This window comes from Canis aureus, chromosome 2, assembly GCF_053574225.1.
Source record: "Canis aureus isolate CA01 chromosome 2, VMU_Caureus_v.1.0, whole genome shotgun sequence".
Classification (NCBI taxonomy): domain Eukaryota; kingdom Metazoa; phylum Chordata; class Mammalia; order Carnivora; family Canidae; genus Canis; species Canis aureus.
This window is the reverse complement of record NC_135612.1, coordinates 72,004,997-72,019,892: the sequence shown is the minus strand read 5'-3', so window position 1 is coordinate 72,019,892 and position 14,896 is coordinate 72,004,997. Positions and strand designations below refer to the sequence as shown.

At 49.0% G+C, this 14,896-nt stretch overlaps 2 protein-coding genes across 7 annotated transcripts in view; both read left to right on the top strand.

The window, feature by feature from the left end:
- Positions 1 to 9,120, top strand: part of C2H4orf50 (chromosome 2 C4orf50 homolog) — a 113,137-nt gene extending 104,017 nt beyond the window's left edge. For 4 of the 5 annotated variants that reach the window (XM_077878690.1, XM_077878710.1, XM_077878689.1 and 1 more), the window contains one exon: positions 1,268 to 9,120. The gene's annotated coding sequence lies outside the window, so the exon portion shown is untranslated. The remainder of the gene's footprint in view (positions 1 to 1,267) is intronic. The other variant, XM_077878692.1, reaches the window with a different exon arrangement.
- A 3,545-nt stretch (positions 9,121 to 12,665) lies between these two features.
- The window catches only part of CRMP1 (collapsin response mediator protein 1), a 74,160-nt gene continuing 71,929 nt past the window's right edge, over positions 12,666 to 14,896 (top strand). Inside the window, exon 1 of one of the 2 annotated variants that reach the window (XM_077878677.1) lies at positions 12,666 to 12,749. In XM_077878677.1, the coding sequence (XP_077734803.1) occupies positions 12,681 to 12,749 (69 nt within the window). In that variant the 5' untranslated portion in view covers positions 12,666 to 12,680. Of the gene's footprint in view, positions 12,750 to 14,044; positions 14,446 to 14,896 lie in introns of those variants that run through there. The other variant, XM_077878675.1, reaches the window with a different exon arrangement.

Genomic DNA, 14,896 nt, shown 5'->3' with positions numbered 1-14,896 from the left:
TTGACTGGCAGCCCCCTTTGTTTCCTAGATTACCTTCTGTCTGGGCAATGAAGCCTCCTCTTGGCAAACTGATATGCCTTGCTGAGCTGTGTTCTCTTGCACCTCTAGGCTTCTGCCCAAGCTGTTTCCTCTGCCCAGAAAACGCTTGTGCATCTCAGACTCCATTCAATTATTACTATCTCAAGGCAGTCTTTCTCCTCCATCTCCTTCATTTCCTCCCTTACTTTCATCCCTTTTGAGCCCATAACAAGTCCCAGCATTATACCGGAGCTCCCCAACTTCCCTCCCTCCATCCCAGCATCTGCTGCACTGCAGGCCTTCCCAGCCTCATCCACTGCCATGCTGCCCCTCCCTTCTCTGCTATCCCACTCTGGCTTCTTGCGCTTCGCCCCCCCCCCCCCCCCCCCCCCCCGCCCCCCAGCAGGGCGTTTGCACAGGCTGCACCCTTCTCTGCCTGGTAAGTTCCTTCCCCCACACTCCTGCTATCCCCATCTTGATTGTTATTTCCTGGCCCCCTGCAGTTTCTCACTCTGCCTTTCTTCTTCGTTTCTGCCCTTTGTGATTCCTAGATTACCCTTTGTCTCCTTGGCCACATTGTAAACTCAAAAGAGCAGAGTGTAACCTCAGTGCCTAGCATCAAGCCTGACATCTAACAGGTACCAAATGTTGAACTGATGGATGAAGACAGCCTCAAGAACCTCAATCCCTCTCCTCTTTTGGATCAATTTTTAACCTTCTTTTTAAAAAAAATATTTTATTTATTTATTCATGAGAGACACACAGAGAGAGAGGCAGAGACACAGGCAGAGGGAGAAGCAGGCTCCATGCAGGGAGCCTGATATGGGACTTGATCCCGGGACCCCAGGTCTCCAGGATCACGCCCTGGGCTGAAGGTGGCACTAAAATGCTGGGCCACCAGGGCTGCCCAATTTTTAACCTTCTTTTGGCCATTGGCCCCTCTGAGAGTCGAAGGCTAGAAACTCTCTCTGCACAAATACACAAGAAGGCTTCTTCCATATTATTTTGCAACTGAAAACCACCCCAAATAAAGAGGCCATTGTCTATTAATTCCAAGCTAAGATTCTTTTCTTGAGAGAGCAGCTGGTGAATTGCATATTGATATCATGATTTAAGCCCACCACATTTAGAGATGAAAATGGGCCTCCCAGCGTCTTGAAGGCTTGTGCATTCAGACAGCTTCATGCAGGTGCCACACTGGCTACTATGTCCCCTTTAAGAGCTCATCTCTGTGCTTTTGTTGTTGCAGGAAAGAAGATAGCACAGAGGCAAGCTGGAAAATATTTATATCCCCCCACCCCGACTGACCAACACAGCAGTGGTGGTGCCAGGATTTGCAGTCCGTTCGAGGGAGCTGAGATACAAGCCAAAGGACTGTCTTCCTACTCCAAGTCATTCAGGCGAATATCTCCTTTTTGTACAATACCAACCAGGGGACCAAAGGATGGCTCTTGACTGTCAGAAGCCCGTATGTATTGGCACGGGGTGGTAAGGAACCAGGGGTCTGGAGTCCCAAGGTGTTGGCTGGCTTTGTCACTCCTAAGCTGTGTCATCTTGCACAGATTTCTTTGAACTTCCATTTCTTTATCTGTTTGAGGATCTTAACACCTACTCGACAGATTTTTTCTGATGACCAAATGATCTAATGGCTACGAAAGTTATTTTTTTTTAATTTTTATTTATTTATGATAGTCACACACAGAGAGAGAGAGAGGCAGAGACACAGGCAGAGGGAGAAGCAGGCTCCATTCACTGGGAGCCCAACATGGGATTTGATCCCGGGTCTCTAGGATCACGCCCTGGGCCAAAGGCAGGCACCAAACTGCTGCGCCACCCAGGGATCCCCGAAAGTTCTGAATACTGTAAGATGCTTCCCATATGTCAGGGATCATTGTTGTCTGTAAATGTGATTCTATTTTCTCTTATTCATGACACTGATGGCTACCACCTAAGATGGGAGATGTGGTACCATGACAGTATAATAGTCTTTAAAAAATCTTAGAAGTCATCTTGATATTATAGCACTCCTGCAGAAGCTTGGGCTAAGGTAGAGGTTCTAACCTGTGTGAAAAATTATATGCACCTGAGCACTTCCCTAAAAAGAGGGGCCACGGATTTCAGCAGATTCTCAAATGAAACTGGAAACCCTAAGGTCAAGCACCCCTAGTCTGGGAGGAAAGGGCTCCAGTAGGGAACCCAGAGGCCCAGCTGTGCCTCTAATCAGCTGGCGACTTTGAGGTCTCTGTTCCTGATCTGTAAAATGGGTGCAGCCACATGCCTCTCAGCTTGACAGTGGGTGAGTCTGTAACCCCTCCCTACATGCATCCCCCATCAGAGAGGAGACTCTTCCTGCTATAGAAAATACTTGCTGGGCCCCTATCGTGTGGCAAACTCTGGCTGGCAGGAAGATCATGCATCTAGTCTTCTTGCTTTCTGAGTAAGTAGGGAGTTCTTGTCTAGCCATATGTCACTTCAGGCAACAATATCCACGGATTGTCCTCCGAATAACCACAGCACCCCAAAATGCTCAAATGACTGCAGTCCCGCTCAGCTCATTTTGCTAGGCAGTTAATTAAAGAGCATTATGGCCTAGCCACTGTGTGCAGACTGAGGAGTTTGCTCCCTTTGCAAAAAATTCCCTGTAAAGCGCAGGACTGTGGGGCTGACTTCCTTGGGCAGGCAGGCAGATAACAGGGACAAGGAAATCATTCTCCAGGAAGGCAGAGAGAAAAGCAGGCTGCAGCATGGTACAACCTCTGTGAGCCGGATTCTTTCCTGCCCTGCTGCTGGCGGAGGTTGACAGCAGGGAAACAGGCTGGTGGACAGGATCTGCCCCCAAAATCTTTGGCTTCAGCAGAACCTGGGCCAGCTCAGTGAGGAGTAAGCCACAAGTAGGCCCCACGACCCACGGGGCAGATCTCCGAGAGCTCTCAGTCTGCAGCAGGCAATCAGGTGGCCCTTGAGTCAGATCTGGCTCACAAACACATCTCATTTGGTTTAGATTTGTTTTTAAAAATGGTGGTAAAATACATACAATGGAAAATTTACCATCTTAACCATTTTTAAATGCCCAGTTTAGTACATTCACATGTTGGGCAACCATAACCACCATCCATTTCCAGAACTTTTCCACCTTCCCAAACTGAAACTCTGTCCTCATTAAACACTAGCCCCCTAATCTCCCCTGCCTCAGCCCTCAGCCCCCAGCCTCTGGCGACCACCACTGTATTTTCCATTTTGATGACTATGACTGCCCTGGAAACTTCATGTAAGTGGAGTCAGACAAGATTTGTCCCTTTGGGACTGGCTTATTTCACTCAGTATAATATCCTCAAGGTTCATCCATATTGTAGCAGGTATCAGAACTCCCTTCCTTTCTAAGGCCGAATAATATTCCAGAGATCTTATTTTGATTACCCATCCACCTGTCCACAGACATTTGGATTGCCTCCACCTTTTGGCTAGGGTGAATAATACTGCTATAAACACAGGGCTACAAATACCTGTGTTGTATTTGTTCATCTTGGAATTAGCAGATGACATTTACAAATAAGACTTCTTATCAAAATCTGAATTTCTGGGTTCTCTTGGAAGAGCAGTGGATCTGCAAACTCAAGGCTTCTATCTTCACGGCCACACCCAGAGATGGATGAAGCCGACACACTCCATCCCCAGGCTGACAGGCACACCCAGCCTGGTGGGCTGCAGGCACCCACTCCATCCTACAGTGTCTTCTGCTGACCACTTAACCTGCCTGGTCTGCCCAACACTTTCAGAGGATGGCTGGAAATACAGAGACCCAGAGAGGCACAGCAAGCTGGGCCGTGTTCTCACAGGTGGGATAGTGAGTGACTTGCTGTGAAGAAGCAAGGTGGGTGGTGACTGGATCATGGAGGCGGTGTTATTAACAGCATAGCCTGAGTCTGGCAACCTAAAGTTTGGGGGTTCATTTCCTTGTCTGCAAAATTAGAAAAGGGCCCATGCCTCCCCATAGGATTATTCTGAGGACTGAGACAGGAAAGGTAAAGAATCCAGCAGAGGGCTTGACACACAGCAGGTGCATGATATGTTACTTTGTAACAAGAGAGGGTATGTTGGAGGGCTCTAGATCCCTCTTGGCAGCAAAGCATAATCCAGCAAGAGACTTGATGTACTGATGTTGTGGAAAAGCCTGGCCGCAGAATCTATCAACCTGATCTCAGTGTCTACCCTCTGCCTTTTACTTCTGGTGCTGGAGCAAGCCAGCTGCCTTCCTGAGCTGCAGACTCTCCACTGTTGGAGAGGGTTGAATCACTGTCCTTGACAGCACAAGGGGAAATGACGAGCGTCAGGTGCCTGGCACCTACTAGATGCTCAACGAAGTTTAATTCCTCTCCTCCCCTTCCCAAGCAGAAATCTGCCTCTGAGGTTGAAATGATGGCATATTTTCAAAGTGAATATTAGAAGAAGGAGGAGGAAGAGAGGGAGAGAAGAAGAGGAAGAAGAAGGAAGAGGAGGAGGAGGAGGGGGAGGAGGAGGACAAGGAGGGGAAGGAAAAATGTGGTTTCTAGCCTCCCACTGGAGTGCTTCAGGGCTCACATGTTCTTAGGGCTAAGGTATGTTGCTCACTGGGATTCATTCATTCATCCAACCAGGAAGCATTTATTGAGCACCACTAAGTGCCAAGCACCATTACAAGCTTACCTGGGTTTACAGAAAAGAACAAAACAGACCAAATCCCTGCTATTTGGGTCAGTTCATATCTGTCAATTGGCCAGTTGATGGATAAATGCTCAGTAAGTTCGTCCTCCGAGCAGGCTTTATGTGGGACTCTGGCTTCACCTTCAAGGCTCATCTCTGCTGCTGGCTGTGGGCTACCTCCATATCTGGGCCCTGCCTGCTTCTCTGGCAGCCCCAGGTGGCACGCTTGTCCTGGGCCCCTGGTCACCTACCACTGGTCTTTCTGCCCACTTGTGGGGTTTCATTGCCTTTGTCCCTTCCAGATCCCAGAAGTTTCTGAGCCACGTTGGGACCAGTGAGGCATCCCTGGGGGAGCAGACCATCCCACTGCCCACAGGAGATCCGTAGAGGCCAGGTATGGACCCTGGTAGAGCCCTGCCTCGTTACCTTTAGGCTTTGAGTGAAATGGAAACATGACCAGAAAAAGAACTTTGTGAAGTCTCAAGTTCTGCATATATCTAAGGATTTGACTTTCATAAGCTAGAGGGTTGAGAGACCACCTGGTGTAGGAGAGAGAAATGAGGGCTTAAACCAGAATCACTGGGCTGGAGTCCAGGTTCTGCAACTTCTTAGCTCCAAGACCATGGGAAAGGCACTTCTCCTCCTCAGTTTACTTACCTGTCAAATGGGATAATAATATACCTGCCTCAGCATTTGCTGTGAACATTGACAGGTAAACAAGATGGGAGAGCACTTTGCAGACTTCAATGTGGTGCATACACTTTGTTCATGTCATTAATTCAGTGCATATCTATTAGGCACCTACTGTGTGCCATTATGAACAAGGTGGTCTGTCTTATGAAAATTTGGACAATTGACAATTTCCCCAGGCTAAGGAAGAAAAGAATTGCTTGTCAGATGGTTGTACTGTGCATTCATAGATTATGATTAGCAACAGCCAGGGAGTTGGCATGGCAACGTTTCCCCACAAACTGCTAGGCAGTGTTCTTAAAATAGGTTCGCCAGAGGTGTGGCAGCAGTGGAGACACGCAGAGGCGGTGTGGTCTGATGGCTCTGCAGACCACTATAGGCTGCACTGCTACCTGTGTGCTCAGAGTGGCCAGGTCACTCCCCTTCCCAAGCAGACCAGTGGCACAGTAATTAAATCTGGAAGCATCCATTGTGGGAACTAGAGACTTGATTTGGTATTAAATACCACTGGCTTTCCCCATTTTACAGGTGAGGTGAGGAAACTGGAGCCCAGAGGGGTGCAATGGCATACCCATGGTCACACAGTCACTTGATTGCTGATGTGACTGAATCTGGTTCTGACATCTTTATGGAGGATTCTCCAACCATGCTATGATGCATGCTCTTCTGATTTGGAATTCTAGATGTGAGCCTGATGCAATTCATTTCCTAATGGATTACAATCCATATGGCATTACTTAGCAACATGTATTAGGTCAAGGCATTCTTTCCTTTTGTGTAGAATCCATGCCTGTGTTTCTCCCTGGGGAAGCCTTAATCCCAAGATGTCACGGAAGCTCATCTACTTCTTGGTCAGGCTGAGATGACTGTGGTTTAAGTCCCTCCCTCCACAGCCTTCCCTACCCTAATTTCCCAATGTGAAAATCAAGCAGCGATGCTGATCAAAAGTTTATAAGCTGCTTTGCAAAGAGATTATTGTATGAGTTCGTGACCTCTCATTGCAGAGGAGGATGAGGAAGCCAAAGTCTTTAAAAGATGAGTTCCTTTTTTCCATTTGTGTTAGTCAGTAATTTACCTAGCAAACTTTATAAACTTGAGAAGATTTTTCCCCCCTTTCAGGCTGGTGAGTTGCTTTTAAGAGATTCACAACTCTTGTTTAATTCCAGGGTGAAATTCCAGGACTGGAATGTGAAACTTTTTGAGCACTGTCAACTTCTGAGAATAGGGTGCTAGACATTTGTGACATATTTTAGATACTCCACCTTTCTTCATGCAGACAGTGCCTTGCAGTGGAAAGGGCTCCTGGGCTGGGAGCAGGGAGGTGGTGGGGGAGGCTGTAGCATGAGTTCTTTGTAGGCCATAAAGATTGTACTAGGTAGTGGTAATTCTTTACCATGGTTGCATGTTAGACTCACCTGCAGAACTCTTTAAATGCTCAATGCACAGGCCCCTCTCCAGGTCATGAAATCAGCTTGTCTTGGGTGGGACCCAGGCAGGGATCTTTAGAAAGGCCTCTGGTGATTCTAATGGGTGGCCTGAATGGAGATGGGGCAAAGTATCAGACCCTCCCTTTCAGTTCTCCCATGTTCCTGGGTTAATTAAATTCCAACATGCCCCTGGGGATGTCTTTTATGTTAGATATATATTTATTTTTGCTCCTCGCTAGGAAAGAAATGTGTACTCCAGAGTTGATAGGAGGAAACTTCTCATCTTTGGAATATTTCTGACCATGAGTTGGCTTTGTAAGTTCACCTTTAGAGGGCCTCTTAAGCAGCTAATGATCCTTTTGAAAATGAAATGTGTGGTGCTACAGCATTCAGCTCCACTGTAGCAGAACCTAATGCTGAGCTCTTGGTGGCTGATCACAGCACACTGACATGGAAGCTCAGAGAACACAGTCGGGTGATGCAATAGGCACTGAAAATGAACCTCGCGCATATAGTTGCTTACATCCCAAAATCTTCCAGAAATAGATATTTCAAATCCACCACTATATATAGATTTATCAGTTGGGTAAGCAAATAGAAGCTGATTTCTATTCAGCATTTGTGCCCATGGCCAACTGTGTTCCTACCTGGCTTTGAAATAAATTCTTTGGGAATTCTCGATGCCTTAAGGAGGTAGAAAAGGAAGACTCCTGGAAGGTGGTCATATATTTAGTCCTCTTCCCTGTTTGAGAAGAATTTCTAGAAAAAGATAGTGCGTGTCTTGGACCAAAACCTGTTTTTAAGAAGTTGGTAGGCTTAGAATGGAAGGATTGAGTTTTCTTTATCCCATTTGATCTTCCCCAAATCCTACTCTGGTTTCAGCCAGCATAGCTCCCATCCAAACCTGACTTTTGCACCCATGGTACAAATGTATTACGTAGAGTCATAGAAAGACTAACAGGAGAATCAATAGGATCAAAATAGCTTTGCTCCAACACAATTTTTTTTTGTCTTTGAAAAATATCATCAGGCTATGTCCAAAGGTAGATTGATAATACCTATATATGATGGTACAACAAAGGAAGAGAAACATAAATTAATGGGATTGTTAAGGATGCCTGAAATTTTGATATCAACTCTGTATCAATGTTTTCTTGTGTAAGGTAAAGTAAATAATACAATGTTTGTGAATATGACATTGAACGTGATGGGGGGACAAATGTGTATTCAGTGATGTTAGAACCACTAACTTAGACTTTTCACTGGGGTGAAGACAAGTTTGCCTCTGATAGAGATCACAGAATGAGTTATGGGCCAGACACACTGGGTTTGGACTGTAACTCTGCCTCCAACTGGTTGTACAAGCTTGGATAGTGTATTTACCTCTGTAAATCTCAATGTCTTCCATGGAAACGACAGAGAAGGTGTGAGCCTTGATGAGAGCAGGTCTTTTCTAAAGCACCTGCACATGTTAGTGTTCTGTAGATATTGAGGACCTTTCTTTGCCTGTCTGGATATGCCCAGATGCATTTCAGGGTAATGGTTGGGCATGTGCCACCAATCTGAGTTGGGTGACTCCGTTGGATCCCAAAGTTCAGGTTTGCACAACCAACTTTTGATAATGAGGTAGGGAAGGAACCTGGGTGTCCCTGGCAAAGGTGATGAACAAGGCTTGTGAATTGATTTTGGCAGAACCCCTCCTGGTCTCCTCAGTCTTTCAGGTTGACTCCTGGGAGGATAGGGTATCATGAGAAAGCTGTGAAGTCCAGACAGTAGTTTGGAAATTGCACACTTTCCCACCGGGTCTCAAATGTATAATACTTCTACACCTTGCTGTTGCTTGAACATTAAAGGAATTTTATATTATATATGGCCATTAATGAACAGAAGGGTCAGAATTTTGGCAGTCAGAGTTCTGTCCCTCCCCTCAGTTAGAAGCAGAGGTTCACATGGGAGCGATGTGGCAACAGGAGCAGAGCCCCCTTCCCTTTGGATGCTCTTCAGCAGGACTCTCCCTTGCACCCAGGAGCAGTGGCTCTCCCTAGCTCCTGCCTTCAGTGAATGAACAGAGTGTGCTCAGTCCCTGGAAATGCTCATCGGATTCCCGATCAGTTGCAAATCAGGCTCAAAACTCCCTTCTTGGGTTTTCAAGATTTGTAATGATTGTTCAATCTTGTGTAAACTAGGCTGGCATTTTCTCTTGTTACCAAGATGTATTTTTCTATGTTAGTTAAATGTATAATTTGTGTAATTTTGTACATTAAAATGTATGCTTTTTCACAATTAAAGTTTTTTTTCTCCCTTTTGAATGTCTAACTTACTGATGCTTTATTACAAAACGTTGCAGACCTTGACACAATATGAAAGGGCAATGAATCCAAGAATCTTGATTTTAGGTGAGCAGTAGTGAGGTCAAATCCACTTTGTACAAATAATGAAGTGACTTCCTTTATGGCCCTTTATATGCCTGCATTAGTTTACTGTTGTTGCTGTAACAAGTTACCACCAACCTAGTGGCTCAAAACAATATTAAAGCTCTGGAGATTAGAAGTTTGAATTGAGCTTCAGACTGAAAGGTTTTGTCAGGGCTGTATTCCTTCAGGAGGCTCCCAGGAGAATTCACTTCCTTGCCTTTTCCAGCTCCTAGAAGCTTCCTGCATTCTTATGCTCTCGTCCTCTATCATGAAAGCCAACATTGTAGCATCTTCAAATCTCTCTCTGACTCTGACACCTGCTTCTGTTGTCACATTTTCTCTAACTCTGATTCTCCTGCCTCCCTCTTTTCACTTATAAGGATGCTTGTGATTATATTAAGCCAAACTGGATGATCCAGGATACTTTCCCCCTTCACAAGATCCCAAACTTTACCACATCTGCAAATTCCCTTTTCCTTTTTGCCACGTAAGATAACATATACACACATCCCAGCGATTAGGAGATGGTCACTGAGACTGGGCTATCAGTCTGCCTACCAGAATCACCTATGAACTGCTTTGGAGACTGCTGGGGGGAAAAGCAGACATTTCAGAATCAAACAGGCCTAAAGTCTAACCATTTTTCTGCTACTTTATGGCCACATAACTTTAGGCAGCTTGTTTAACTTCTTGGAACCTTGTTTCTTATACACAAACCGATTGCAATAACCCATTACTTGCCTTACAGATTCAGACCTAACAATAAACTACGATTCCCTTTCCCTTATTTTTTGGAAGGCATTCTTTTTATAACTGATGCTTTTTAAAAATATCTTTTTGTTTGTTTGTTTGCCCAAAAAAGCGCCCTGATGCAGAACGTGCATTGGAACCAAGTGGCCTCTCCTGTTCGCTCCCTGCTGCCATGTGACATGGCTCTCTCTGTTCTCTGCCATTACCCTGGAAGGCTTCATGGCCTGACAGCATGAGCTCCTGGCTTGTCCTTCACCAAATGTCATGGTTTAATTCACTTGTGAGCACTCCTTCCCTGGAGGACTGAAAGCAATCAGAGGACAGGATGGAGAAGGTCATAGCCATCCTCTGGCCCGAATGCAGTTTGCTCAGGTTTTCTGGGCTTTCCTCTGCTGGCCTCTGCCAAATCCTGCTCCCTTGGGCTCCCTGCAGGCTGGTGGGCACATTTCCTGACTTAAGCCCCCACCTTTGTTTCTGGCTTCCCTTTCTTTGCTACCCTTGGGTTATGACCTTGAATGAGGGGATGCTGTAGGAAGTACTCAGACAAACCTGAGCTGAGCTCCAGCATGATCACCTCCTGGCAGATAACTGGAGCTGTAAGTTTAAAGTATGTACCCCTCAGCAGTGAAGACTGAATATGGAGATGGTGTTGTCTGCCACATGGGACTGCTGAGAGAAACCGTGGCATATAAAGTGACACGTAAAGCAGAGTGTAGTATGTAGAGATGGATAGCGTGTGCAAAGACCCTTATGTACACATGGCAGGAATTCCATAAAAATCAGAACCCTCTCCGTTGTCTTTGGGGAAACAGAGGAGTCCTGAGAAGTAACATAAAGCCTGTGACATACAGTAGGTGTTCAAATGTATATTGGATGAAGTCTGAATGATTAGTTACACCAGGTTGCAGGGAAGACGGATTCTAAGTAAAAAATCTGGACTCTTCTGACAATCACAGACCTTTTCCTTTATCTCTCCTCTTCCAAAGGGACTTCTTCAGCCACACTTCTTGAGTGTAGAGTATAGATTAAGATGTAGACTCTGGGACCAGACTACTGTGTTTAAATCATCATCAGCATCACTTACCAGCTGTGACCCTGGGCAATCACCTAGCTCTCTGAGCCTTAGTTTTCTCATCTGTAAAATGAAGCTAAAATGGTATCTATGTCAAAGGTTGCTGTGACGCCTAAAAAGAGTTACTATACGTACAGTGCCCACAGTGGTCCTTGGCATGTAGTAAATCTCTGTAAATGGCAACTCTGCTTTTCCTTTCTTGCTTCTGCACAAAGGTGACTCTTTCCCTCCTTCTTCCCCATGATACTCCCTCCTAGTCTTGACAATTGTCTAGCCCTTTCTCACAGCAGAAAAGGATTTCTTGGAAAGCAGTGGGATTTCCATCACCAGTGGTATTTAAGCAAAGCTGGGGAGATGAGCTCCTAAAAATGTTGAAAGCAGATTCAGTCATAGAGGATTGACCTCAAGAGTTCTAACTCAAATTCTTGGATTCTCTGCTGTTTCTATGGGTTTAGTTACTCTGAATATTTGTGGAGCTTTTGTAAATTTTTTTTTAATTTTTATTTATTTATGATAGTCACAGAGAGAGAGAGAGAGAGGCAGAGACATAGGCAGAGGGAGAAGCAGGCTCCATGCACCGGGAGCCTGATGTGGGATTCGATCCCGGGTCTCCAGGATCGCGCCCTGGGCCAAAGGCAGGCGCCAAACCGCTGCGCCACCCAGGGATCCCTATATTTGTGGAGCTTTTGAAGTCTAGGTGGTCTTAAACATGAAATTTCCTAGCCTGGGATATCCTTGGAATAGTATTTCCCAGGACAGATAGAAGTTTTCATTGAAAACCCTTGCAATGAAGCCTAGAGTTCTCCAGACCACAAGAGGAGTATTTGTGACAGAAATCTGTGCAGGATGTTCCAAGACAAAGGAGTAGGGAAGCAAGGATGGAGGATGGGGTGGATAGAAGAGAGAGAAAGTTTGTGTGTGTGTGTGTGGGGGGGGGGGGTTCTTACGTTCTTTATGGCCAGTACTCTCTCCCCTCCTATGATATATGCTTCTTGAAGGAAGGAGCTTTATAAATATTCATCACTATGTTCCCAGCACAGGAAAGGGACCTGCTAAATGCCCACCGAGCTCCAAGCCTGGCCAAGCAGCAATAAGATCTGAGGCACTAGGTATCTGTTTCACTGCTCCTCTCTTGTTTCCTCATCTGCTCAGTGGGTGGTTTGTTCTAGGGTTGCAAGACAGAAATACAGAGACGTATCAGCTACTCTGAAGTCAGTATCCCTGGAGTTATCAGCCTATGTGTTCCAGCAGTCACAAGAACGAAAATGTGAATCTGGCTGTCTGTCTGGGACCCCAGAACTGGGGAAAGGCCTGGTGCTGAAGGGACAGCTCCCGGGATAGGGAGGGGTGAGGGTGAGGGTGCAAGGCCAGGCACTCAGGCTCCATTCTGCGGTCCCCACCGAGTCCCAGGTGCCGCCTGTCTGGACTCTCTGGCAGAGAAGGTCGGCAGCTGGTGATTCCATCCATCCAGAAAGAGCAGCTGGAGTTGCCATATCCCTGGAGACTCTTAGGACCCTCTGCCTGGTAATAATCATGGAGAAATGAGGGATAGTGTCTAGAGGAGGCACATGGAGCCCGGCCTTGAAAGAAGGATTGAGGGGAGCCCCAGAAGAATGACCCCAGGCACCCATGTCTTTCGCCTGGCCCAAGTCAGAGGAAGCCTGGGATCCTCGACTCCAAGCTGCCAGCACATCAAGGGTATGCTGTACCAGGGGTCGTGGGAGGTGACCCTAGAAAGAGAAATATTCCTGTCTGGGTGACTGACAAGTGTGTACCTATGTGTTCATCTGTCTCTGTGTGTTTTTCTCTGGAGTGTTCCTATTTAAGCTTCAGACTCTCCTGATTTCCGGTGTGCATTTCCACGTGGGTATACTGACTGGGTTTGCCAGTGCATCTGCGTGGAGTCACCCTGTGAGTTTACCTTTGATAGGAGTGTGTGACAATCTCTTTGTTGCGTGAGTGTTGTAGGAGCGAGCACGGTGTGTGTGTGTGTGTGTGTGTGTGTGTGTGTGAGTCATTCGTTGGCGTGCAGGGGTGTATTTCTCTTGTCTGCCTGAGTGACTGTGGTCCTGGCATGTCCCTCTTGCCTTGCTGTCTCGTCTTTCCCAGCACTCAGCACGCCGGGTACATCAACATGTGTTTGTTTCCTCCCTCCTCAGAATGTCAGCTCCCGGAGGGCAGGACTTGGTGTTATTTTGTTCACAGCACTGTCCCCAGTACCCACAGCGTGCTGGGCACCAGCGGGCGCTCAATATAACACTGTTGACTGAATGGTTGCTGCGTGCAACGTGTGAGTGTTTCTCCGGTTGTGCGATTAATTTCGGTGTGATGCTGGATTGGTGGGGTTGGGGGGACTATGAGAACTTCTGGCGTGGGTGTGTGTAATTGGCTCATAATACATACAAGCTTGTACGTGTGTGCAAAAGTGTCTACCATGTGACTGAATGAGCCTGCGTGTGCCTGGGAAGCCTGAGTGTAATCGACTCCCGTGTGCGTGTGTGCGCGCGCGCTAGCGTGTTGGTGCATTTCTCACGCGTGTTATGGCGTACTTGTCTGGCGTGCTGGTGCGAACCTGTGCGTGCCTGGGGGTGTGTGTGTGTGCGTGTGCACACTCGAGGCTCGCACTCCTCGCCCTCCGCGCGCCCCGCGCTCGGGCTGGGGGCGGGGAGCGGGGGTGTGGCCAGGGCACTGCGGCTCGGCTGCCCGCCCCCGGCGCTGCGGCTCCGGCGCGTCACCGGCCCGCCCCGCCCCGCCCCCGCCGCCCGCCCCGCCCCCCGGCCCTTTGTAGCCGGCCGCCCCGCGCGCTCGCCGCCGCCCGGAGGCCCCGCCCCGCCCCGCCCCGCCCCGCCCCGCCCCGCCCCGCCGCGCGCCCCGCCCCGCCCCGCCCGCCCCGCCCCTCCCCGGGCCGCAGTCGCCGGGGCCGCCGCGGGCCCGCAGCGAGCGGGGAGCGCGGCGCACGGCGGTGGCCAGGGCGGGCGGCGGGCGGCGGGCGGGCGGGCGGCCTCGCAGCGGCATGGCGGACCGGCGGCGCGCGTGGAACACGGAGGACGACCTGCCCGTGTACCTGGCGCGGCCGGGCAGCGCGGCGCAGACGCCTCGCCAGAAGTACGGCGGCATGTTCGCGGCGGTGGAGGGAGCCTACGAGAACAAGACCATCGACTTCGACGCCTACAGCGTGGGCCGCCGCGGCTCGGCGCGCACGCCTCGCAGCGCTGGCCGGCCCGACGCCGTGGGGCTGCCGGGGCCCGGCGGCAGCGAGGACACGGCCAGCGACGGGAGCGAGCTCTCGGGCTCGGCAGTCAGCTCGCCGGGCGAGCGCGAGGAGCGACCGCCCGCGCTGCGCATCCGTTGCCCCGCGCCCCGCGACCTGCCGCTCGGCCGGGACAATGGCCAGGTACCCTCAGGGCGCGCGCCGACCGGCGGGGGGGGGGGGGGCGGGACCCTCGGGGACGCCCGGGCCGCTGCCCTCGGGCTCGAGAGGGCCGCGGAAGGCCCCTCCCCCGCTCCATCCCACTGGAGGGCCCGAGCGGGGCTACCATTTGGTCGGGGTTGGTCAGCCCAGCCCGGGAGACTCCAAAGGGTCCTTCGCGATCCAGCCCCCTGCTGCTCTTCTGCAGAAAGGGGGAGCAAGGCTCTGAGCAGGAAAGTAAGTTGGCTACAGCTGCCACATGGACCCTTCAAAGCGAGGGGACCTCTGGGGTGAAGTTTAATCCAAGGAGCCCCGTTCTTTGCCTTTTGAAAAGAAGGGGAACTGCTTTCCGCATTAGTCCATTCATTTATTCACTCACTCATTAGTGATTATAGAGCCCCTACGGTGTACCAGGCTCTGGAAAAGGTTCAGTGAA